Here is a 25,696-nt window from a genome sequence, read left to right on the forward strand (position 1 = left end):
GGGGGCATGGGAACGGCACCCAAGCGGGTTGGAGCCTGGGCCCTGCCAGCCTCAGAGCTTTGAGGTCAGGAAATCCGGAGGCAGAGGGGGGGGACAACGTTGCCACATCCCTCTGCCCCTTTAAGACCCCCGAGGCAGGAAGGCTGCCCGGGCCCCACCAGCTTCCCTCCTAGGCTCCTTCCTGGGAGGAAGGGGCTGCCCATGCCAGCTTCAACAATGCAAGGGCGGGAAGGAGGCTGGGCAGGTGTTGCAATCCGCAGCCCCTGCGCCTGTCAGAGGCCGAGCCATTAACGACAGGGCTGGGGAGAGCAGCCGGGCTGTGGCTGTTTTCAGGAACTTGCCTTGAAGAGGAGAGCAGAGACCAGGGAGGCCAGGCGGGCGCCCAGCCGCAGGCTCCAACGTGAGTAGGGGAGCCCCAGGGAGGGCTGGGCCTTGGGCTCGAGGGGACCCTGGAGTCCCAGTTATGCTCCCCCAGCTCTGTCAAGGGCGTGCGTATGCAGGGGGCCTGGGAGCAGAGCTCCTGCCTTTAGGATTTGTCCCTTGGTATCAAGAGCCCTGGACACTGAGTTACTTTTCCCAGGGTGCCCCTACTTTTCTTTGCATTGGGGAAGTCACAGACAAATATCTCTTTGAGGACACTGTTCTGGGCTCAGGAAAGGGCTGGACTCAGCGAAGGGCATACTCATTGTCCCTCTCCCCGTCTCTCTCTCAGAACCTGTGTCTTACCTGCTCTGTGTCTCCATCCCTGTCTGTCTATTTCACTCTCCACCTCTCTTTCCTCCTCAGCCCCTCTCTGGCTTGCCATGCCTCTGAGCTTCTGTCTGTCTCAGAGTCTCTCTGTGCTTCTCTTTTTGTCTCTCACGGTTCCCTTTGTCTCTTGAATCTTAAAATCTCGAGTATCTCTTGCTTCTCGGCCTCTGAGTGCCTCCGTCTCTGTGTATCAGCATTCTTGTCTCCGGCTCTTTTCTCTCTCCTGCCTCAGTCTTTATCTCTGTGAGTCTCTCTCCAACGTTTTGGTCTGTGTATCTCACTTTCCTACTTTTTCCGCCCGTCTCCCTCTATCTGAACCACATCTGGGAAGTCCTCTCCCTTTGTTCATTGCCAGCCTCCTCCTCCCCCCAACCCTCTTCCCATGGAAAGAATCCACGTGAAGGGGAGTAGAAAGGACAGGCGAGAGAGGGGTGTGAACTGGAGAAGGTTGAATGTGATGGGAGGGAAAGGAGAGGAAAGCAGAAAGGAGTGGGGGGTGATGCAGTGACCCCAGGGGCCAGCGTGGTGTGCTGGGACTCAGAGAGAGGCCAGAGAGTGAGCCGAGATGGCTGGAGCAAGAGGGGAGACTGGGGGGCCAAGGAGCAGGGGACTCAGAAATGGGGCTTTGGAATGTGCAGTGTGACACGGACAAAAGCAAGGTGGCAGTCCTAGGAGGCTGTGACCACGCAGCCTGTAAGCAGGGCAGGGAGGCACTAAACCATGCTGATTCCACAAGGCGGTGTCCCGCTTTATGGCATGTGAAAATAACATGGTTATTAAGTGCTTCCTCTATGCAGGCTCCATATTAAGTGCTTTTATCAGGGACCATCTCATTTCATCCTCACCACAACCCTGAGAAGTGAGTGCTATTGTTATCCCTCTTTCACAGATGGGGTAACTGAGGCTCAGAAAAGTGAAGTAACTTGTCCAAGGTCACCAAGCTGGTAAGTGGCAGAGCCGGGGTTCAGACCAGGTGGTCTGACTCAGTGCTGGGCCCCCAGAGAGTGAGACCATGCTCTACCTGGCCCCAGATCCCGCTCAGCTGGGGTAGGGAGCACCCAGGGCTGCCGTGGGGGACCAGGGACCGATGCCAAACGTGCCAACCCTTGGCAACCCTGGGAGAGGATGCCTGGGCCCCTGGGGGTTTGAGGTTGCATTGCCCACTCTGGACAGGAGCCAATGGAGAGGGATGAAGTGGTAATTCGCTGGGCAGGAGGGCTGGGATATGATCAAAAATACATGGAGATGGGCACCAGTGTCCCAAAATCTGGGCCAAGGAGGCTAAATCTTCCCCAACAAGTGTGCATGGTGGATAATCATGCTGGCATGCTGTAAGAAGAAAGTTGCCAACCACTGATTGGTAGACTGGGGTGCTCTGAACAGTTGTGCAGGTTTCTCACTGCACAAAGCTGCCCAGCAAGCGGAGGTTGAAATTCAGCCTGTTCCCTAGTTGCCAGGTCCTAGTGTGGGGCTGCATTCGTCCAGAGGAAGGGGCGCTTTTTTCTTGATTTGCAAAAAGGTGACTTATGGGCTAGCATTCACCTGGTGTCCTGATACTGCAACAAATAAGGACAGACCAGGGGTTTAAGTAAGGCCCAGGCAGGCAGGAATAGCCTTGGGTATCTGGGCATTTCTTATTCCCACCTCTGTCTTGGAAGGAGAGAAAAGGGAGAGGAGTTTAATTCTTTCTGAGCACAAGGGATCAGCTGTGCTGATGTACACACATACATGTATGTGTTCATATATGTACAGGCTGGTGATTCCCACTGACCTGCCGCCAAGAGCGTCAATTAGTGCTGGAGGATCAGGTGTCTGGCCCCAAGACCCCAGTGGGAGCAGAGTGGAAAGGCTGGAAGCCCACCCCAGCGGTAGAAACCCATGCATACTTCCTGAGACTAATGAACTAATTAGAGGGAACTAATGCTCCCTCCATCTGGGCACTGTCGCCATGACCACAGGATGCCTGGCCCCAGAAGGCCTCCAGAGGTCTGTGCCCAGAATTGGGGGTATCCTCCAGCCCACCTTCCCTTTAGCCATCTCTGCGGCAGCCAGCTTCCCAAGGTGTAGCCTGTCCTCAGCTACTCTGTGGAGTTGTCCCTTTCTGCCAGGGAGCGTCTCTGATATTCACCAGCGTCAGAGGAAAGGACTTTGAGCATGGCTCACCAGGAGAACCTGCCTGGTACTCATGCATGTGCAACATGGACATGCCAGAGAATTAATACACCAAGGGACAGCCCTTGACCAACGGGGGGCAGGAACTGGTGAATAAATGTTCCCATTCTCTCAGCCAGCCAAGGGATGAATTGTCCCTTGGGTGGACAGTTCTTGAGGCGTGTTCTACATGGCTCCTTGGAAGGTTCCAGCAGGACTGAGCCCCAGTTGTCCATAAATGTGACTGGCTTGATGACGAACCCTTGTGTTGGCTTTCCCTCCTTACCCATTTCATTCTCCCCACTCCCTCACTCTGTTCCTGGAACCTTCCCAAAAGAAACTCCCTGCATTGCAAGCCTTCATCTCAGCCTCTGCTTTGTGGGGGAAACCCAGCTAAGACAGAACGGAAGTGGAGAAGAATACTGTTCCCTGCGGCTCCTTTCCCTGCTCTCTCCTGGAAGGCAAATAGAATAATAACAGCGGCTGTCACTTACAGAGTCGTCTCCTATGTGCCAGGCCCTGCGTGAAGCCCTTGACTTGTATCATTTTGGGTCCTCCTCCCAAAACCCTATGCAGTATAGGCTGTTGTTACCTCAATTTTGCAATGAAACTAGGCTCGGAGAGATCAAGTAACCTGGCCGAAGCCACACTGTGGCAGAGCAAGGACTAAGCTCAGCTCTGACTCCGAAGCCCATGACTTTAACCATCCCCCTCTGCCTCCAGGTGAGCACCAAGCCGGCACTATGGCGGGGCTGGGAGCCTGGAACCTAGCGAGAGCTGCTCTGATCATCCTGCTGCTCCCCAGAAGTGAGTGTGGCCAGGAGCGAGGGTGCCGAGGGGAGGGGGGAGCACAGGGAGAGATGCTGGGGGTGGAGGAGGGAGGCATTTCCCAGCACTGCCACAGTGCTCCTGGGACTCCCAGAGAATCCCAAAAGAATCAACTGGGCCACAGATGTGGGGTAGCCAGGCTCCCATGCATAGACCTCTGTAGGCAAACCACCACCTCTAAGGAAAAGTGAGAGGACCTGGGCTGGCCAGCCCGGAGAAGGTGGGGTAGACCCAGGTCTTGCCTGCAAATCTGTGCCGTGTTGTCAGAAGGAACCCCTGAGTCCTGTGCAGCCTTCACGGGCAGCAAAGGGATCAGGGTGGAAGACGTAGGAGGCAGCTTTAATCCTGAAATATAGAATCCCAGGGAATTCCCTGCCAGTCCAGTGGTTAGGACTCTATGCTTCCACTGCAGGGGGCATGGGTTTGATCCCTCCTCATGAAACTAAGATCCCGCATGCCACATGGCACGGCCAAAAAATAAATAAATAAAATAAAATAAAAAGAATCCCAGGCAGAGCTCTCCACACTATGGAAACTCTATCTTGATAGGTGGAGAGTCTCCCATCTCTGGGGGTATGCAAGCCAAGGCACAGCAGGGGTCGGCAAACTTTGATGTAATGTTCAGCTTTGCAGGCCACATACAGTCTCTGTTGCATGTTCTTGTTTGGTTTTTGTTTGGTTTGGTTTTCAACCCTTTAGACATATAAAAAATGTTCTTAGCTGGCAGGCCATACAAAACTAGGCCATCCTAGCCCTGCTGTGGAGGACTCAGTATCAGGTGGAGTTTTGAAGTAAACAGTTGGCAAGTTTCCTTCTAGTCTGAAATTCTGAGTCTGTGGAGTAGTAGAAGCCTCCATGAACTTGCTCTGTGACCCTAAACAAATTGCTCCTCCTCTTAAGGGCTCAGCATCCCCATCAGCAAAATGGGCTGAAGAACACCTGGGAGAGGAGAGAAGGCATCGTGGGCAAAGTGCAGTGCTTACTCATTTATGCCACACGTATCCACCAAGGGCCTGCTCTGTGCTAGGTGCTGGGAATGCAGCAATGAGTGAAACAGCCAAGGTCTCTGGCCTCACAAAACCCATGGTCTAGTTTGGGGGACAAACAAGCAAATAATCACATGACTACATAATTATGAAGGACAATAAGAGCTTTGGGAAAGTTCAAGGGGCTTGGCCTGGTCTGGTTGGTCAGAACCTGGTCTGGTTCCCCGCAAGACGCCTAAATGTTAACCAGGTGAAGGAGGGGTGGGAGAGAAGCAAAGGAGCACCTCCAAAAGGATCAGCAGGTACAAAGATCCGGAGATTGGAGGGAGCATGGCGCTTTCAAGAAATAGCAAGAAGGCCAGAGTGATGGGAGCTGGAAAAGGATGGTCTGAGCTGGAACAAGGAGGGCTAGGCAGGGGCCAGGCCACAAGGGCTGTGAGAAGGATCTGAGTCTTTATCCTAATCATGGCAGCAAATATTTACATGACAGGCACTGTTCTAAGTGCCTTACACGTGTTCTCACATCTAATCCTTCCAGCAAAACTAAGGTAGGGACTTTTTAATCCCCATTTTACAGATGAGAAAACTGAGGCACAGAAAGTCCCAGTGACACATCAAGGTCACATAATTAATAAGCAATAGAACCAGGCTCTAAACCTAGGCAGTCTAGTTCCAACATCCATGCTCTTACCCACATACCATACTGCCTTTCAGAGGAATAACGTACCGTTGAAGTGTTATAATCAAGATGCGGTAACAGATTTGAAATCTGAAAAGATTGCTGTGGCTGTGGGGTTCTTATCATTCTAACCATTGTTTCACCACTGCTGGGGAGGGGAGTAATCTCCCATCTGGTGGCGTGCTGGGGTTGGCTTGCAAGCGCTGACTGTGTACATCTCTTCCCGGGTTCACATTCAGTGATGTCACACTGGTAGCTTGCAATCAGCCACGGTGGGAATATTTACACCAGGGAAAGCAGCCCAGCCTACAAACCAGGATCTGTTTCTCTCTGTATAGCCAGCTGATAAACATTTACCCACACACCGCTATCTTGATCTCACCCCCAGAGCCTCTCACGGTCCCCATACACATCCTCCCCATTCCAGTGACACGTCTTGGGAGGTAAAGCATGAAGGTAATGGCACAGAGTCTAGGGGTACTGAGTCTAGGAGCCCAGCTCTGCCAGGCAGAGGAGTCACTTACGGCCCCTTCTCTTCCACCCCAGGCCTGGAGCAGTGCGGGCACATCAGCCTCTCAGCCCCCATCGTCCGCCTGGGGGATCCCATCACAGCCTCCTGCACCATCAGCCAGAACTGCAGCCGCCTGGACTCGGAATCGCACATTGTATGGAAGTTGGAAGCAGAGCTTCAGCCCGGGGAGAGGCAGCAGTACCTGCCGAATGGGACCCTGCAGTCCACCATCACCTTGCCCCACCTCAACCGCTCTCGGGCCCTTCTCTCCTGCTGCCTGCACTGGGGCAACAGCCTGCAGATCCTGGACCAGGCTGAGCTACAGGCAGGCTGTGAGTCCCTGCAGCCATCCACCCACTCTGCCTCCAATGCCCTCCTGCCAACTATTCTTTCTTAAGCTCTTGCTCAAGAAGCACTTTAAAGGCACAATATCATGTCATCTTCCCTACCAGTGGGTAGTGTTATTTAGCCCCATTTTGCAGATGGGGAAACCGAGGCTTGGGGAGGGTAAGTGACATGCTAAAGGTCACAAACTAATAAGGATGGAGCCAAGATTTATAACAGGCAGTGTGGCTCGAAAGCCAGTATAGTAACCACTACTCCATATGGCTGCCGAGTAAGCCCAAGCCCTCAGCCATAGGAGAGTGTCTCCAGGGAGGATGTTCTCTATGAGCTGGGCTTGCTCCCAGCTTCTCCCCTACCCCAGTCTCAGCCTTCTGTTCAAACTGAGAAGGATGGATTTGGGCCAAGCCAATGCATAACTAAAAACAAAGAAAGACCAAGGTTCTCATTTAAGAATCAACAACAGTGAAAGCTAACACCACAGAGCACTCACTATACGCCAGGCACAGCTCCGAGCACTGCATACATAGTAAGTCACTCAGCCCTCACAAGAACCCTAGGGGGTAGGTACATTACCATTACCCCCATTTTCCAGATGAGGAGACTGAGGCACAGAGCCGTTAGGTGACTTCAAGATCACACAGCTAATGAATGGCAGAACCAGGATGAAAACCAGATGCTACACTGTTACTGTCAAAGGGGACAGAGTTGAGAGGGTTGGAGACTCTGTGGTACTTATCCCTGTATGTGCCTGTAACTTAGCTTCCCCCAGGGCTGCCCCTCTGGGGTCACCCTGCATGGAGACAAGGGAATGACCCAGGGCAAGGAAACGAGGCCAAGTGGTCCCAGTAGGAGTTTTCTGAGTGGTCTTACCTGAAGCCCTCACTCTCCCCACCCCATACACAGACCCTCCCGCCACACCCCACAACCTGTCCTGCCTCATGAACCTCACAACCAACAGCCTCACCTGCCAGTGGCAGCCAGGCCCTAACACCCACCTGTCCACCAACTTCACCCTGAAGAGCTTCAAGTGAGTAGGGCTCTCTACGCCAGCCCCCATTCCTTTGGGTCCTGGGACAGAGCATGGGTAGGACTGTAGGGGTGGGGAGAGAGAGCCAAAGACGGGAGGGAGAAGGGAGCCTCGCTTTCTTCCCCCGCCTGACACCCAAGCCTGGCCCGTTGGCAGGAGCCGGGGCAACTGTCAGAGCCGGGAGGACTCCATCCCCGACTGCGTGCCTGAGGACGGGCAGAGCCACTGCTCCATCCCCCGCAAACACCTACAGCTGTACCAGAACATGGGCATCTGGGTGCAGGCCAAGAACGCGCTGGGAACCAGCATGTCCCCGAAGCTGTGCCTTGTCCCCATGGACGTCGGTGGGTGACACTGAGTGTGGGGGAGGGGAGCGGCCCCCACCATGGGCGGACATAGAGAGGCACGGGGAGGGAAACACAGACCCAGCGACAGGCAATGAGACGCTGCAAGATCTAGAGGTAGAGGAGGAGGAGAGAGAAAAACAAAGTGGATGCAGTCATAGACAGAGCTGTGGAGACCCAGACAAGGACGCGGAAGAAACACAGAGGCAAAGAGATACACTCATTAATTCTTTCTGCAAATTTCTTGAAGTGCCCACTCTGCGCTAGGCGCTGTTCTAGGTGCTGGGGATATGGCAGTAAACAAAAAGGCAAAAATCTTGCCCCTGAAATGTTACATTCTAGTGGGCAAAATAAACAAAATAGAATGTCGGGTAACGGCAAGCATGTTGAGGAAATTGAGCAGGGGGACCCGACGGGGAGAGGGGGCTATTACTATTTCAGGAAGGTGGTCAGGGAAGGCCTCACTGAGAAGGTGACATTTGAGAAGATCCTTGGAGGAAATGAGGGAGCAAGCCACTGGATATCCAGGAGGTAAGTGCTCCAGGCAGAGAGAACAACCAGTGCAAAGGCCCTGGGGCAAGAGTATGAAACAGAGAGAGAAACAGACACATATACAGAGACAGACCTGCAGAAACAGGATCACACAGAGATGAAGAGACACAGAGAGAAACAGAAAGACACAGAGATCCCATAAACGGAGACCCAGAGAAGAAACGGAACCACAGACAGGGAGACAAGTGGAAGCTAGGATAGAGCCCGATAGGACTGATCAGAGAAAGGGTCTGACGACACCTCTCTTTGCAGTGAAACTGGAGCCCCCCACACTGTGGGCCCTGGGGCCCAGCCCTGAGGTGGCCCCGCCCCAGCCAGGCTGCCTGAGGTTGCGCTGGGAGACCTGGAAGCCAAGCCTACACATAGATCAGAAGTGTGAGCTGCGCCACCAGCCTCTGCTTGGAGAAGCCAGCTGGGACCTGGTGAGGCGGAGGGCAACCTCAGGAGACTGGGGTGGGGCTGGCTGAGGGCAGGGTAAGTTGAGCTGGCACCGAAGGGCACAGAGATCCAGGCTCAGAGCCACACACACCCCCCACCAGGTGGGCGCCCTGCCCTCCAGGACCCTCCAGTATGAGCTATGCGGGCTCCTCCCATCCACAGCCTACGCCCTGCAGATGCGCTGCACCCGCTGGCGCCTGCCTGGCCACTGGAGCAACTGGAGCCCCAGCCTGGAGCTGACCACCACACAACGGGGTAAGTGGGTGGTGACAGGCTGGGAGCGGCCATCAGGACCCAGTCTGGCCTCCAGGGCCCTCCCTGACCCTCTCTTCCTGCTCCACCCACAGCCCCCACTGTCAGAATGGACACATGGTGGCGGCAGAGGCAGCTGGACCCCAGGACGGTGGACGTGCAGCTGTTCTGGCAGGTAACCCCCTCTGAAGGCCATCCCTCCACCTCTTTCAACCCAAACAGACCCCTGCAAGCTGGGGCTCAGGACCCCAACAGGTTTCGGAGGCTTGGATGCATTTGTAGGTGATTTGCACTCACTTTGCATGTGCCTGGGCAGGAAGCTGGGTAGGGCCCTTCTGGAGAGACTACAGTGGAGGACTCATCTAGTTTGCTGCCTGCTGCAAACTGCTGCATACACCGACTTGCTTTTTCCTTCCCTCCCTCCTAGGACCTGGCACAGAGGGAGGAGGGCTGGCTCCCAGCCTGGGGGGCTTAGTTCTTGGGACATGGCCACCCCATCTACAAGCTCTCCCCCACTCCAGATGAGTTGGGCATCCCCTTATCTTTTTCCCCCTATGCCCACTGCAGCCAGTGCCCCTGGAGGAAGACAGAGGGCAGATCCAAGGGTACCTGGTCTCCTGGAGACCCTCAGACCAGGCTGGGGCAGACCCAATGCTCTGCAACACCACGGAGCTAAACTGTACCTTCCAACTGCCTTCAGAAGCCCGGGAGGTGATCCTTGAGGCCTATAACACAGCTGGGACCTCTCATCCCACCCCAGTGGTCTTCTTGGAGAGCGGAGGTAAAGGGGGCCAGCAGCTAGCAGAGCATGATGGTTACGCATGTAAATTCGGAGGCTAGACTGCCTGGGTTCAAATCTAGCCCTGTCACTTGCTAGCAATGTGATCTGGGCAAGTTACTTACCCTCTCTGGCCTCAGTTTACTCATTTAGCAAATGGGAATGATACAGTATCTAACTCAAAGCATCGCTGTGAAGATTACGAGTTAAGACATGTGCCTGGCACAAAGTGACTGCTCCACATGTGTTAGCTATTATTATTATCATTAGCCAGAACCAGGTGAAGCCGGTGGTGGTGCCTACACACACACCGTCTATTCTGCCAAGGAAATGGGAAAGAAAGCCCGAAGTTTTTCCAGCTCGAACACAGTCCCTGAGTGAAATGCTCATTCTCAGGGGATCAGCCACTACCAACCCCAGGTGCCCCTGAACATGGGTCCTCATGAAGTGAGACTCACAATAGCTAATATTCCCATTTCCCAGCCATGTGACCCTAGGCAAGTTACTTAACCTCCCTGTCTCGGTTTTCCCATTGCTAAGATGGGGACCGTAGCTGTGCCCCACAATGGGACTGTTAGCAGACTCCGTGAATTAATACATACCGAGAACCACACAGGGTTAGCTTTCATCATCACCGAGCACTACTCCGTGCCAGGCCTGTTTCATGTACCACCTCACTTAATCTGCACCATGACCCTACGAGGTAGAAACTTTTATCATCGTTTCCACTTACAGATGAGGAAACTGAGGCTCAGATGTTGACTTACCCAAGGTCACCCAGCTTGTAAGTAGCAAAGGCCAGATTGAACCCAGGCATCTGGCTCCAGGGCCTGCATTCTTTTCATCTTCATGTCATCATCTCCTACTCTGTCTCCAGGCCCACCCCTGGGCAGACTCCACACCGTGGCTCGAGACCCTCACAGCCTCTGGGTGGGCTGGGAGCCCCCCAGCCCTCAGCCTCGGGGTTATGTCATTGAGTGGGGCCTGGGTCCCCCCAGCCCCAGCGGCAGCCCTAAGATGTGGCGGATGGAGCATAATGGAAGCATTGCAGGGACCCTGCTGCAGGGTGAGGCAGGCCTGGGGGGCTGGGCAGGTGGGCAGGGCCCGGGAGAGGGAGGGACATTTTACCTGCCTGACAGTAGGCAAGGGGCGAGCTGAACCACCCTAAAGACGCAGATTCCCCAGTCTTTCCTGTTCTTTCACTGTTCTCATCTCACATCCTCAGAATCAGGAAGTCCCTCCTGCAGTCTAACTGGATCCTCTGTTTCCAGCCCTGACTCTGCCACCTTCCTAGCTCTCTCTTCCACTCTTTGCCCCTTACCCGCACCAAATGGTCTGAAGAAGAGACTGCAGAGGCCAGCCCTGCAGAATGAGGCCCAGGTTACCCCTGAAGTCTGAGGTTAGCCCCTGACCATCATCAGAGGCTAGCCCCTAACCAGGGTGCCCCTATTTTCTCTCTACAGAGAACATCAGGCCCTTTCAGCTCTACGAGATCACTGTGACCCCCCTGTACCAGGACACCAAAGGACCCTCCCAGCACATCTATGCTTACTCCCAAGAGATGGGTTTGTCAGCCACCAAGCCTTTTCTCAGAATCCTCTCCTCTCTCTCAAGGCCTGTCTAGGCCCCCAAAATCAGGAATACGAGGGAACATTTTCTTCTTCCCCTACCTCTGGCCCAGAAGAGGGTCTCTCCCAATCCTAAGATTACCTCTGGCTTACACTGGACCCCTGCAGCTGGAAAGAAGTCAGGTGGTGGGGTAACAGAAATTGGGCAGTGAGCACGGCAGAATTCAGGGAGCCAGTCTGGCAAAAACTGATCCGGTGTCACGTGTGATAGAAATTCAACTGAGGGCCTGGCATAAACTTAGAGAGTCAGTGGCAGAAATAATGAACCAGACAAAAATCAGGCCTGGCAGAAATCAGGCAGCAAGGCTTTGGAGTCAAAGAGGAGCAGGTTCAAATCCCAGCTCAACCACTCATTAGCAGTCGGTGGGATTCAGGGAAAGTTCCTGGGACAATGAGGCGTGGACATGAGTCCCCCTGGACTCTCTCCTATCACCCACCCCCACAAAGTGTCCCAGTTCTTGGGTCTGGGGAGCCACAAGAAGTCCAACTGGGCTCTCCCCGCCGCCCCGCTCCCTGTCAGCCCCTGTACCTCTCTCTTCCGGCAGCCCCCTCCCATGGCCCAGAGCTGCATCTAAGGCACATTGGCAAGACTTGGGCCCAGCTGGAGTGGGTGCCCGAGGCCCCTGAGCTGGGGAGGAGCCCCCTTACCCACTACACTATCTTCTGGACCAATGCTCAGGACCGGTCCTTCTGTGAGTCTATCTTCAGTGCCCCACAGCCCCAGAAGGCCAGGGCGGGCGGGTTCAGAAGCCTTGGGGCGGCCCAGCAGCCAACCCAGACTCACCATTCTCCTCTCCTCCTAGCCACTGTCCTGAACGCCTCCTCCCATAGCTTTGTCCTCCGCGGCCTGGAGCCTTCCAGCTTGTACCATGTCCACCTCATGGCTGCCAGCCAGGCTTGGGCCACCAACAGTACAAGCCTCACCCTGATGACCTTGGCCCTAGGTGAGGGGAGAAGGGGGCTGGCAGGACAAGGCTGGTGGGAGGGTGCCTCACCCAAAGGATCTCCATTTTGCAAGTAGATAAGCCTTGCGTGGATCCCCTGATTTGAGGGAGGAGACCCAGCCCTGCCCTTGGACCCCAGTCTGAGGGAGGAAGCCCAGCCTTACCTACGTGCACTCTTGCCTCTTCTGGCTTTCCCCTCACTCTAGAGGAGTCTGAGCTGCACATCCTCCTGGGCCTCTTCGGCCTCCTGGTCTTGCTCATCTGCCTCTGTGGGGCTACCCAGCTCTGCTGCAGACCCAGGTGAGTCCTTTTGAGAGGCCTGACATCCAACTAACCCTGCCTGCAGGGAAGTGCAGGCCTGAGTGAGCCGGTCTAGGCTCGTCTCAGCCTTGCCAGGCCTCAGGACCCAGGTCTGGGGGTCGGGCCCTCCACCTTCTCCTCTCTCCATGAAGGGGTCGTCCCTTCAGCTGCTGTGAGTAGGTGGGAGAAAGGATGGAAAGATGGGAGGGCATGCCTGACCTAGCCTTCACCTGCCCCCTTCTCCAGCAGGAAGAATCCCCTCTGGCCAAGTGTTCCAGACCCAGCCCACAGCAGCCTGGGTTCCTGGGTGCCTACCATCACAACGGAGGTGAGAACACTGGAGGGAGAGGGAAATGGGGCTGGGGGTTAGGCTCCCACCCCAGGCTCAAAGTGAAGGGATACCCCTCTGAGGATGAGTATTCAGGCCTTCCCATCTTCCCACTTCACCTCTTTGGAGCAAAGCAGACCTAAGTGCGAATCCCTGCTCTACCCATTCAAACCCTCAGTCACCTCACTGTGAAATGGGACTAATCCCATGCAGAAGCGTTGGGGAGATTCACCAGGCTAAGTCTAAACAGCACATAACACGTGTCAGGAACATATGAGATGCTTTGCATCCTTTGAGTAACCCTTTGAGTTTCAGCAAAGAGCAGCAGGAAGTGTCTGGGGCAGATATCTGAAATGAACCCGGCCCTCACCCCACATCCTTATGTCCAGGATACCTTCCAGCTGCCCAGCCTTCGGGACTCCAGCATGCCACCCATCACCAAGATCACGGTGCTGGAGGAGGAAGAGAAGAAGCCAGGACCCTGGGAGTCCAATGACAGCTCAGGGACCTGTGGCCTCCCCAGCCTGGTCCAGGCCTATGTGCTCCAGGGGGACCCAAGAGTACCTCGTATCCAGCCCCAGCCCCAGTCTGGCACCAGTGACCAGGTCCTTTACGTGCAGGTGCTGGGCAGCCCCACAGGCCCACGGCCTGGGCACTACCTCCGCTGCGACTCCACTCAGCCCCTCTTGGGGGGCCTCACCCCCAGCCCCAAGTCCTATGAGAACCTCTGGTTCCAGACCAGCCCCCTGGTCCCAAACCCGGAGGATGACTGTATCTTTGAGCCACTGCTTGACTTCCCTCTCCTGCAGGGGCTCCGGGTCAGTGGGGTGGAGGGTCTCGGGGGCTTCTAGGGCTTCCTAGAACTCCCCACCTGGGCCTGCTTCTTGATAAGCCTGGGCTATCCACAGAAGAGGAGGTCAGTAAGCCCTTCACTAAAAAACCCCCAGCCCCAGGAAAGGCAGAAAGTCTCCCAGTGTCCCCCTATCTCTGGCCCCTAGCATCCCTCCCCCAACCCCCCAATTTCCATGGGCTGGGCCTCCCACTTCAAAGGCCAGAGAATGTTTTTTCAAGCCCTGCCCACTAGCTTTTTGTACTTGTTTCCTATAATTTCAGTCTCTTAAACTGGTTTATGGTCTGATTTGGTTTGGCTTGGTTTTGAGAAACTCTTGAGTGTGCCTGAATCTCTGTTCTTTTTCTTTTCAGAACCCTAGAAATCGGGGCGGGGGGGGGGGTTACTCCTTAGAATCATTCATTTATTTATCCTTTCCTTAATTCCTTCATTCAGCCAGCCCTCACCTAGCATCTAGGCCCTGTGCTGGCAGCAGGGGTTCCAAAATGACTAGGCTCAGTCCATCCTCAAAGAGTTCCCATTCTAGGGACTTCCCTGACAGTCCGGTGGTTGGGACACCGCGCTTCCACTGCAGGGGGCATAGGTTCGATCCCTGGTGGGGGAACTAAGATCCCGCATGCTGCACGGCGAGGCCAGGAAAAAAAAAAGAGTTCCCATTCTAGTGATGGAGACTTGAGAAATGACCATTAGGGCACGGTGGCCAGGGTTACCGAGGGAGTCACAGAGAACTGTGGGACATGGGGAACAGACCTCAGAAAAGAGTAGCCCCTGTTGCAGAAATGTAATTAAAAACAAAATCTCCTGCCAACCTAGAAAACCTCTCCACAAGGGTAGAAGAGGAAGAAAACTTTTTTTTAATTGGATGAGAATTAAACCAGAATGTCACAGGCAATCAACTCAAGAGTTTGCAAAGATGAAGAGAAATTGTATCTGTTTACACAGCCAAGTGGATACAACTCATTGCATACATTTTCTCAAGATAATCACTAGTCCTCAAGCAAGAGGACTTGACAGCACTACTGTCACACAGGGGTCATCCTAAATTCAGCTGGGAAATGGGGTAGCCACCTGGGTTTGCTAATTGCCATTAACCAAAGGAAAAATAAATTTCTCATATCTTTATGAGAGGAGGGAGGTTTGCAACTTGGAGCTGGGCACCTGCTGAAGTTAGGCTCCTACCCTCCAGCACAAACTGGGAGACAGGGGCTCTATCTTTCTTAATGATTATATTTCAAAGAGCCGGCTCCCAGGTCCTTGAAAAACACATTCCTGGGTTGTAAAACTGGCAAGAGCCTTATTTAGCTTTTAAAAAGATTTACATACATCTCAAAAGGGCAGAGAAAGAACTCACAGTTACAGGTATTCTAAAGTAAATGCTCTAAGAAAAGCAAGGGGCAGAAGAGTCTTTCCCCTTTTTGCACCAGAGAAAATTAAGATTTATTTTTCCTACTTTTAATTGGTATTTGTCCTTACACCCCTCATTTCACAAATATCAAAGCTAGTATTTCTTGAAAACTTAACTATATTCCGGGTGCTTTGCACACAACTGCCTCCGTTAATCCTCTAACAACCTAAATGATAAGAGACGGTTATTACCACTCCCATTTCATGGTTGAGTAAGCACACTGTGGCCCAGAAAGGTTGAGCGACTTGCACACAGAATCACACAGCCAGTAAACGGCTGAGCTGGGCTTCCAGCCCAGGGCTGTCCAAAATCAGCGACCTTAATCACCACGCTGCAACACTGCCAGAGAAGAGGCTGAAACCTAGTAGTTCTTACAGGGGTCCATCCTGCAGGCCCCAGGGAAGCCCCCAAGATAATCGGGGCCCAAGGTCAGGAACATGGAGTAGGATTAAGGGCGGGAGGCATGCTCAAGAAAACGTGGCATCTTAAGAGTTTATACAGCACCGCACGCCACTAACGATGTCAGGCGACGACCAAGCTCCCTCAATCTCGCGCTACAGCTAACCAGACCTCTCCCCTCGACCCAACTTCGCGTCATCACTGAGTCCGGCCTGCCAATCCATCATCTCGGTCCTCATCTGCTCATCCGGTCTCGCAACTGCACTCGATTGGTCGAGCCTGAGCCAATATGGAGGCGCCCTAAACCAAGTCCGTAACGCGAAGGCGACGGCGGCCGTGGGGCGGGCCCCTCGGGGGTGAGAAGCTACCATGCTGAGGGCGGCGTGGAGGGCGCTGAGTTCGATTCGGACCCAGGCAGTGACCCAGGCCCCAGTCCTCGGGCTGCCGGGCGGAGGGTGCGCCAAGCTTCTCTCCGTCCAGCGGGACCTTCCCTCACGTCCTGGAGGTAAGGAGCTGAGAAGCCGGACAGCGGAAGTAGGGAAATGGGGTTCGGCGGAGATAGAGGGTACGCGGGAAGAGGTTAGGGGGGAGGGGGGGCGGAGTGTAGCGGCAGGAGAAAGAGTGGTGGGTGGGGAACAAGTAAGGCGCGGTGGGAGAGACATGGGGTATTCGGGGTGCGGAAGAAATGGGACTGTGGTCCTCGCAGAGAGGCCAAGACCTTGGAAGAAGGGTAACGCAAGGGCCGTAGACGAGAATCGAGGCTGGACTGTTAAAGGAGAATGTCCTCAGCCCCCACCCTTTTTTGTGTAGGTTTCATCCTCCGGGCCGCCCGCGGATATGCCACCCAGAAACCAGGTAGGAGCTCTTGGGTGGGATTTGGGGCGGAAGAGAGATTAGATTGCCTGGAAAGCTTGGGGTGGCCAAGGGGACAGAGGTGTCTACGTGGAGCCACTGGGGGGAGGGGGGTGCGGGTGACGGGGTGGGGGCCGGAGGTCCTGCGAAGAAGCCCACGCCCACCTTATGACAAAGCCGTGGGCCTGGAGCCTGCATGAAGGGCAAGAGGAGGGGAGGTGGAGGGTGGGATATAGCGCTTCGTGTCCGCCCTTCCGAGGGGGAGGGCCCGGTTTCCCATTCCCAGGCAGTCTGCATAGTTGTTCAGATCTCTTACTAAATCTTAGTGTTATTTAGTTAGTATTATTTGCATAGCGGCAGAGCAGGGGCTGACTGGAGAAGACAAATTTCTGTCTCCCATGCCTCTCCCTCACCTACAAGCACACTCCAAGCCTCAGGGTTTCCTTTGATCTCTATTTGGTGTCTACAATTCAGGCATCTTAAAGTTCAGGGTCCCTCCTCAAGCCCCTTATTTCATTCATGCAGTCAGCCAGCGAGCATTAGTTGGGCGTCTATGCTGTGCTGGGCCGCAGACCAGACGTGGGGGATTCAAAGGGAGTCGACCTCAGTCCGTCCACAGGAGCACCCATCCTAGCGGGACGTCTGATAACTGTAGAGCCAGACAGGTGTGTGAGAAGTGCAGGCACAGTACAGGGTCTTGGGAAAGGCTACCTACTCCCAGCATGAAATATCAAGGCAGAGGCCCACAGGATTTGCAGAGGAGAAACTGAGCCCGGGGTTACCCAGTGCCTTGCTTGAGACCGTGGATGTCTCTGACAAAGTTGGTGAGAAGAGCCAAGTCTGGGAGGATGGGCAGTGAGAGTTGACTCTGGGTGTTTTCCATCCCTCCACTTGACAGTCCAGCCCAGCCATGAAGATGACCCACCCCCTTCTATGCTGCTCAAGGACTACCAGGACATCCCCGGAATTGAGAAGTAAGCAGGAAGAAATCTCTTTGATGAGGCAGGGGGCCCTGGGAGGATTGGCAAGGAGGGGGCTTCGCGGTAGATGCTTGATGTATCTGCAGCTTGACTATGGAACAGGGCAGAGAACTATAGAAGCCCAGGAATGGTGAGGATGAGTGGGCAGCAGGGGCACACGGAGCACACCTGCTTGCCGTTTTTGTGCTCTGGGTAAAGACCCTCTACCATGAGATAACCAAGGAGGCACCGTGCCTCACGGGTGTTTGTAGAAATCTTTCATCTCTTGATCCTGTGAGGGAAGAAATAGTGTCCCCATTTTGTAGATTGTCAGACTGCCCAGTGTCATACAGCTCCTAAGGGGCAGAGCTGGAGTTTGAATCCAGGGCTGAAAGATACCAAAACCAGGATCCTCTGCTCAGCCCCTGTCCTGTGCAGTGGGAGCTGGGCAGTCCCTCCAGTCCCTCCCACTGTGCAGTGTGACATGAGAAAAAAACAATGATTGTAGAATTGAAGCGTCTCAAGAGAGACTGAACCATATTCCAGCTAAAATGGAAACCCTCTTTTTGCTCTCCCTGTGACAAGCCTGAAACACTTGAGCTGACAGCCCCAGTTTTCTGTAGTTATCACATCATTCCGTGTTCACAGCCCAGCAAATCAGATCCGTGCTGACTTTGAATCCCTGAGAAATGGCACCCCGCTTGCAGAGAGACTCATGTTGTAAAAGAAATTTTCACTCATCCTTGGTTTTCAAACTAAAATGAAAACAGCATTGCTCCCCTTCCTTCTTCCCACCCACCACCCCTGCCGACACCTGTCTCTCATTGCTGTGGTTTTTCCACAGGGTTGATGATGTCGTGAAAAAACTCTTATCTTTGGAAATGGCCAACCAGGTGAGTGGCCTTTGCCAAGGCTTGGCCTCTCTCAGTCCTCTCCTCTGAGATCCCCTCCTACCCTGGTAACACCTCCCAGCCCATGCTTCTCAAGTCACAGCACTTATCCCACTCTCATTCTATATCCACTTGTCAATACCCCCAGACTGAGCACCTCCAAGGCCAGGACTGTCTTGTTTCCCATTGTACCCTTAGCACCTGACAAACAGTAGGTACTCGATAAAGATCTAATGCCTGAATGAGTGAGCACGGTTTGGGGACATTCATCCAACATTCTTCTGTCAGTGGCATTGGCCTTGGGCTCACCTAGATGTGAACAACCATGTGGTTGGCCAGAGGCCACACCCTGATGAGCAGAGTAAAGTCACGCCCTGAGCCTTATGGCCTAGTTGCTATGACTGTGGCCCTGGCCCTGGAGGTATGAGGGCAAGTTCTTACAGGGTGGCAGACCTCACAGATTCTCGGTCTCTGTCTTCAACAGAAAGAGAAGCTAAAAGTCAAGAAAGAGCAGCTGATGAACAAGGTCGTGGAAAACCCTAAGGACACCGGCTCCCTGGAGGCTCGAAGTTGGTCGGGGGGCCCTGGGGGGGTCGGGGTGCAGAGGAGTCTGCTAGCTGGTACTTAATCCAGGCCCCTCACCTGCAGATACGCTGGTATTAGATGTGGCTTGGTAAAGGGAGAGACGGGAAGGACCAAGGACAGTGAAAACTGGACTCTATCCATGATGCTGTAGTCAGCGCCCAGGTCCTGCCTCGTACCTACCTCTGTATGAGCTCAGGCCAAGCTCCTCAGGAACCAGAGCTTGTCTCTGTCTCCACTCTGCAGCTGAGGTGGTGTGAAAGGGCATGGGGTCAGGGCCAGCGTTCCCACTGCACTCTCTGCAGTGTTCCCAGAGCTCAGTGTGTGTACGGCAAGGGCCTGCTGTAGTGACAGCCTCTCCTTGGGGCCACCTTCTGCTTTTGCCTTTGCAATATAGGTTTGAGCTAAATAAGAGGATAGCTGAGGGAAGAATATTCTGGGGCTTTAGGAGATGAGTGGGAGCTGATAATTCTGAAAACTCATTCATGAAAACACAGAGATAAGGATGGCAGCTGGAAGGGAAGAGGCAAGGAGGAGACCCTTGACAGTCTTGGGATCTTAAATTATTACATTGGTGAGGACCTCCAGGGCAGTATTGAATCATAAACCGTGACAGCAGCCATCCCAGACTAATTCCTGAATTTAACAGGAATGTTCTAAAGTTTTACCATTAAGAATGCTAATTTGGGATTTGGGGTTTGGGGATGATACCTTCATAAGATTAAGGAACTTCCCTTCCTTATACTTTGCTTTCTAAAGGAAAGATAATCCAAAGGCTTTTGAGATCTTGAAGTTCAGAGTGCTCTGGGAGTGATAGAGAGGTGTACAAGAGCTTTGGTGATTGTTATTCCTTGAGGTCTTCTTTTTTTTAATTTATTTTATTTCATTTATTCTTGGCTGCGTTGGGTCTTCGTTGCTGCACGTGGGCTTTTCTCTGGTTGTGGTGAGCGGGGGCCACTCTTCGTTGCGGTGCACGGGCTTCTCATTGTGGTGGCTTCCCTCTTTTGCAGAGCATGGGCTCTAGGCACGGGGGCTTCAGTAGTTGTGGCACACAGGCTCAGTAGTTGTGGCGCTCGGGCTTAGTTGGTCCGCAGCATGTGGGATCTTCCCGGACCAGGGCTCGAACCCGTGTCCCCTGCATTGGCAGGCAGGTTCTCAACCACTGTGCCACCAGGGAAGCCCTTCCTTGAGGTCTTAAAACATAACCAGGGTCTGGCTCTTCCTTCCTCTGTGCCCGGCTCTCATCCTCTGTGGTTTGTGGTTTCAGTTGTTGCCTTGACTGTGAAGATCCACAGTTATGAAGCACACATGCAGAAACATCGGAAGGTAACCCTTGGGCCTCACTCACGGCTAGCTGGGGGAGAGGAGCCTGAGCTGATGGGCTCTGGGTCCAGAGAAACAGCTTGAGAAGCCAGGTGGCTAGAGCAGCAGAGCACCCACCCCTCAGCTGCGGTGGGAAACACCCTTCCCTTCCACCTCCAGGGGTGAAATGGGAGCCTTACAGGACAGTGCTGAGTGTCACTAATGGTCAAGAACACAAACTTCAAAGCAAGGGCACAGCGTGTGGCACATAGTGGGCGCTCAATAACTAGTTGTTGAATGCGTGCATGGAGTCAGATTGCCCCAAGTTCAAATCCCAGCTCTGCCACTGCCACTTAACTGGCTGTGTGGCCCTGGGAAAGTTACATGTCCAAGCCTCAATTCTCCTGTCAAACGGGGATCATAATAGTACCCACCGACAGGATTGCAAGGACTGTATGAAGTAATGGCAGCCAACATGACGCATATAAAGTATTTAGGCCTCATGCTAAATACTTTACATGCATCAGTTCATTTAACCCTTATACTTGTCTTTGTATCCCATTGCACAGAAGAATGAGCTAGGCTGGCGTAATGAAGTTATCCCTCCAGGCACAGGCACACCACTAGGAAATGATGTGCTAGGACTTGAAACTTGGTGATCTTGCTCCAGGGCCCACACTCCTAACCATTCTGCTGGATCTCAGCACAGTGTCAGACACAGAGCTGCTATAATTAGGCTATTGCTGGTATTTTTAATAAACACACAGTTGTGAACACAGACTGGCCCAGCTCCACACCTAGCACCTCAGTGTTCCCTGAAGCTAGTTGAGCTGTTCCTTGGAGATCAGAGTTGGAGTATGGAATGCCAGCCCCACTGAGGGAGCAGTGCCTGGCTGAGGGCAGGGGTTTTCCTAAGCCTTCCCTCCTCTCCACCCCAGCTGATAGTTTGCTGAGCTGTGCAGAGGCTGAGTGGGTGATACAGGGGAAAGAGCATGAGATGTGGAGTCAGACCACTAGACCTGGATTCAAGGTCTAACACAAGGTCCCGACCCAGCAGTTCTAGAATCTTTAATGAATCAGTTAACATCTATGAGCCTTTATGTTCCCATCTGTAAAATGGGAATAACAGTAACACTGCCTACCTCAGAGTTGCACTAATATTTGCCTAAGATTGTGGGGAAGTTTCATTGCCAGGGTAAAATGACCATCCTTTGCTACTGTGAAGTGGCACACCACTTATTTACATAATACTCAAAGTAATACCAACTCTCGTACAGGACAAAGCCCACAAGCGCTATCTACTGATGAGCATTGACCAGAGGAAAAAGATGCTCAAAAACCTCCGCAAGACCAACTATGCTGTCTTTGAGAAGACATGCAGGGAGCTGGGGATTGAGTACACCTTTCCCCCTCTGTACTACCGAAAAGCCCACCGCCGCTGGGTGACCAAGAAGGCCCTGTGCATTCGGGTATGAGTCGGGACTGCTGCTTTGGTTGCCCCACTCCAGGACCGTGGTGGGGAGAGCATAAGGGAGGGGTCGTCTGTTTCTGAGCAAGGCGTGGAGCTGGCCCCGAGGCTTTGAGGTGGCTCCCAGGGCACGAAGCCCATAGAGAAAGGCTAGGGTGACCCTCTGGGGGAGTCACTTCCCACCCCAGATGCTCGAAGTCTGAGGTTTTGCATAGCATTACAAAGTTTTTTCCTGCCCTCTCTCATCCCCAGGTTTTCCAAGAGGCTCAAAAGCTGAAGAAGCAAAAAAGGGCCTTAAAAGCTGCAGCTGCAGCAGCCAGAAACAGCGCCAGAAGAACCCAGAGAGGCCTTCCAAAACTGGACCAGAGGCAATCAAAGGAAACCAATAAATGTTAAAATTATGTCTTGCTGCTTTAAAGAATAACAGTAGACAAGGTGGGGCTCTTAGTGGCCTGAGGACGAGGAAGAATTCATTCCATCATGGAACTCTGGGGTCCCGGGGATATCTGAGGCAGAGTCCCTGCCCTCACATGCCACGGGATGCATTCTCATAACGCACCTCACACACACTCACAGAAACAACCCCCTGTCCTCCAGGGGCCATTCAGTGGAGGCAAGACTGAGCACACAGCAGCACAGAGGAAGCGTGAGGAGGCCAGCATACGAACTCCCTTCTAGATGGGGCCGTATAGGATGAGTGGAAGTTCACTGGGCAGAAATGGGAGCGAGGGCATCCCGGGCAGAAGGAATTGCAGGTGCAGAGGCAAAGAAGTGTACAGGTGCATGCTGCATTCAGAGAGCAGCAGAACTGGACATACAGCTTGACGGGTAAGCTGAAGCTGGGATATGAGAGGTTTCCTATGCTGGCTGAGGAGACTGTACACGGTCCCCTACGGAGAGGGGAGACAGTTATGGTTTGAAAACCAAAGGCGTGATGATGGTAACAAGGCTGTTTGATAGTTAAGCAGCATCAGTGTGGAGGTGGATGGGAGGGAGAGAGATCAGAGCGATTGATTGATTGGGGGGCAGTGGTTTTGGTGTTCAGATTGAGAATGGTAAAAGCTACAGGTCCTGTCCCTAAAACTGCACATGTACATAACATTGCTTATAAATTCTGGGGTGTCATGGATAAGCCCTTCCCCACAAAGCCCACCCACTTACACCAAGTTAAGTGCCAAGGCCTTGAAGCCTGAGTATGCTTAGCATGTTTGAAGAACCCAAAGAAGACAGTGTGTCCAAAACTGAGTGAGCAAAGAGAAGAGTAGGAGGTCCGAGAAGCAAGCAGAAACCAGGTAATATGAAGCTTGTGGGGTGTATTAGTCTGTTCAGGCTGCCGTTTTTAAATACCATAAACTGGGACTTCCCTGGTGGTCCAGTGGTTAAGACTCTGCACTCCCCATGCAGGGGACCTGGGTTCAATCCCTGGTCAGGGAACTAGATCCTGCATGCTACAACTAAGAGCCCGCATGCCACAACTAAAAGATCCAGTGTGCCACAACTAAGATACAGTGCAGTCAAATAAAATACCATAAACCGAGTGGCTTGTACAACAAATTTATTTTCCCACAGTTCTGGAGGCTAGGAATTCCAAGATCAAGGTGCTGGTCTGTTTGGTTTCTGATGAGGAATCTCTTCCTGGCTTGCAGATGGCTGCCTCCTGACTATGTCCTCACATGTGGAAGGAGGGAGAGACGGGGAGAGAGAGTGAATCTCTTCCTCTTATAAGGGCATTAATCCCATGATGAGGGCTCTAACCTCGCGACCTAATTCTCATGATCTCCTAAAGACCCCCAAATACCATCACATTGAGGGTTAGGGCTTCAACATTTGAATTTGGGAAGGACAAATATTCAGTCCATATCACTGTGGGGAAGACCTTAGACTTCATTCTGAGTAAGAAAGGAAGCCAGAATTCATAAGCAATGTTTTTTTTGTACGTGTGCGATTTTAGGGACAGGACTTGTAGCTTTTATCTGATTCTCAATCTGAACACCAGTACCCCTGCCATTGAGGAAAGCCGGAAAGGAAGGAAGGTGTGTTAAAGTGATGTCCAAAGAGCAGCTGGAGACAGGTTTGGGAGTTACGTGTGACCCAAGCCATGGGTGTGAGTGAAATTGCCCAGGGAGGGAATGTAAACAAAGAAGAAAGGACCATGTCTGGATGGGAAGAATGATCTCTGAGGGCATAGCCTGAGTCAGGAGGAGTAGCCGAGGTTAAAGGGAAGGTGAAATGAGGGTGGAACAGAGGACCTGGGATCCTGCAGAATCAGAAATGAGATGAGAGGGTCAGAACTGAAGATGAGCTGCTCAAATACCACCTCAAGAACAAGAGGGAAGGCCTTTTATGGGGCAGGACTCACAGCTACTTAAGAGGTATTGTGTGGAGGGCCAGGTGCTGACATGTAAGGGGGCTGGTGGAAAGAAGGCAAGAAAAGGAACACATTCGCACATTCGTGGAACAGGCCCTTCAGGAAAGGCATTGTTTTAAGTGCTGTGTTAGGCACATTAACTCATTTCATCTTTAAAGCCGCCTTTGCCTATTTGCCCCCCATCACCATATTGGCATAATTATCCTCATTTTACCGTGAGAGAATTAAGGCTCAGAGAGGTTAGGTAATTTGTCCAAATTCACACAGCTGGTTAGGGGCAGGCAAGGATTCAAACCCACATCTGTCTTGACTCCAAAGCCCATGTTCTGTTCATTATCACACAGCCTAGGGCAAAAAGTGGTCTGAGAAGCTCTGGTAATTACACTGTAGCAAACTCAAAAGCCTTTAGCAACCAGGCAGACAGCATAATGCATGAAGGCCAGGTGTAAGATGATGATGCTAAGCTGTTTGTTACATTCCCATCCTAGTTATATTTTGTGCACAGACCAGGCAAGATCAAATCAAAGCCTTGGGCTGCCGGCTTTCAATTACTGTATAGTATCCAATGCTGAGATGTCAGTTAAGGACCAAAAAGTCTTCATGGTGAAGCAGTTTCAGTAGAGTGGAGGGAGCTGAATCCAGTGGTAGTGAGGTGGGGAATGAGGATGTTATGGAAATTCAGGTTGTGAGTGTAGACTACTCTTTTTATTTTTTTTTAAATTTTATTTTTTGGCTGCATTGGGTCTTCATTGCTGCGTGCGTGCAGGCTTTCTCCAGTTGTGGGGAGTGGGGCCTAGTCTGCGTTGCGGTGCATGGGCTTCTCATTGCAGTGGTTTCTCGTTGCGGAGCACGGGCTCTAGGCACACGGGCTTCAGTAGTTGCGGCATGCAGGCTCAGTAGTTGCAGCGCGTGGGCTCTAGAGCACAGGCTCAGTAGTTGTGGCGCACGGGCTTAGTTGCTCCGTGGCATGTGGGATCTTCCCAGACCAGGGCTCGAACCCTTGTCTCCTGCATTGACAGGTGGATTCTTAACCACTGCGCCACCAGGGAAGTCCCTAGACTACTCTTTAAAACTCGGCTTTGGGCTTCCCTGGTTTCTCCATATTAATTGCTCTCTTTTCTTCTCCCCGGGCCTGGCTGCTAGGCTAAATTTCAGAAGACACCACTTTTAGTATGACATCCCTTCAGTGGCTCTCTACTGTTTGGCAGATCACAGGTGAAATGCCTTTGTATGGCGTTCAAGGCTGTCCACTCTGCCCAGTAGAGAGCCACTGAAGGGATGTCATACTAAAAGTGGTGTCTTCTGAAATTTAGCCTAGCAGCCAGGCCCGGGGAGAAGAAAAGAGAGCAATTAATATGGAGAAACAGTAATGCAGATAGAAAGAAATGAAGAGGTAAATTTGAGAAAGATTTTGGTGGAAAAAGCAGAATTGGTGACATAAGAGGACCAGGGGGAGGGAGTTGGAAACCAAGGCTAAGGTTTCAAGTCTGATTGGCTGGAGGGGAAGATGATGAGTAGGTCATAGAAGTATTGAAATTTACAGAAATGGTTGCTCATCAAAGTAAAAATGTGCAACAGGTGATGAAAATGTGATCCTGGAGCTCAAGATGGGGGTGAAGTATGTGGTCACTGCCCTCAAAGCAGAGAATTGGATGCCAGGCCTGCTCTACAGCGTGGGGGGTAGCTTCGGAGAGCCCCCAGCACGCGTCTTCCGACAGCGGGACAGACGTGAACAGGCCTGGTTTGCTTCCCGGTGTGTGAAACAGGAGGGGCTACACTC

General features: G+C 52.8%; 2 protein-coding genes across 7 annotated transcripts; both read left to right on the forward strand.

The window, feature by feature from the left end:
- Positions 1 to 293: 293 nt before the first annotated feature.
- Positions 294 to 13,976, forward strand: CSF3R (colony stimulating factor 3 receptor). Of its 6 annotated transcripts, XM_027109077.1 has the most exons (18): positions 294 to 400; positions 1,640 to 1,694; positions 3,625 to 3,708; positions 5,941 to 6,237; positions 7,154 to 7,277; positions 7,434 to 7,621; positions 8,426 to 8,595; positions 8,713 to 8,866; positions 8,959 to 9,038; positions 9,431 to 9,644; positions 10,519 to 10,707; positions 11,105 to 11,206; positions 11,815 to 11,961; positions 12,073 to 12,213; positions 12,402 to 12,513; positions 12,760 to 12,841; positions 13,231 to 13,401; positions 13,584 to 13,976. In XM_027109077.1, the coding sequence occupies exons 3-18, from the start codon at positions 3,645 to 3,647 to the stop codon at positions 13,608 to 13,610; spliced, it is 2,262 nt and encodes a 753-aa protein (XP_026964878.1). In that variant the 5' UTR covers positions 294 to 400; positions 1,640 to 1,694; positions 3,625 to 3,644; the 3' UTR covers positions 13,611 to 13,976. The 6 variants fall into 6 exon arrangements, with proteins under 6 accessions (XP_026964878.1, XP_026964874.1, XP_026964873.1 ...); XM_027109073.1 differs by lacking the exon at positions 1,640 to 1,694 and having other exon boundaries at positions 377 to 400; positions 13,231 to 13,976; XM_027109072.1 differs by lacking the exon at positions 294 to 400 and having other exon boundaries at positions 1,636 to 1,694; positions 13,231 to 13,976.
- A 121-nt stretch (positions 13,977 to 14,097) lies between these two features.
- MRPS15 (mitochondrial ribosomal protein S15) lies at positions 14,098 to 21,949 on the forward strand. The gene is given in 9 exon segments (XM_027109078.1): positions 14,098 to 16,000; positions 16,306 to 16,350; positions 17,246 to 17,321; positions 18,151 to 18,199; positions 18,681 to 18,765; positions 20,046 to 20,104; positions 21,358 to 21,549; positions 21,801 to 21,863; positions 21,866 to 21,949. Coding segments are annotated over 9 exon segments (777 nt in total). The 5' UTR covers positions 14,098 to 15,864; the 3' UTR covers positions 21,938 to 21,949.
- Positions 21,950 to 25,696: the final 3,747 nt, after the last annotated feature.

This window comes from Aethalodelphis obliquidens, unplaced genomic scaffold (assembly GCF_003676395.1).
Source record: "Aethalodelphis obliquidens isolate GAN/ISIS:26980383/991018 unplaced genomic scaffold, ASM367639v1 scaffold9, whole genome shotgun sequence".
Taxonomy (NCBI): domain Eukaryota; kingdom Metazoa; phylum Chordata; class Mammalia; order Artiodactyla; family Delphinidae; genus Aethalodelphis; species Aethalodelphis obliquidens.

What these genes read in the sequence shown, in the direction of transcription:
- CSF3R (XM_027109073.1), top strand. Translation starts at nt 3,645, where the DNA reads ATGGCGGGGCTGGGAGCCTGGAACCTAGCGAGAGCTGCTCTGATCATC. An exon ending in CATCCTGCTGCTCCCCAGAA is followed by an intron (nt 3,709 to 5,940) that starts GTGAGTGTGGCC and finishes CTTCCACCCCAG; the next exon opens with GCCTGGAGCAGTGCGGGCAC. An exon ending in TGCAGGGACCCTGCTGCAGG is followed by an intron (nt 10,708 to 11,104) that starts GTGAGGCAGGCC and finishes TTCTCTCTACAG; the next exon opens with AGAACATCAGGCCCTTTCAG.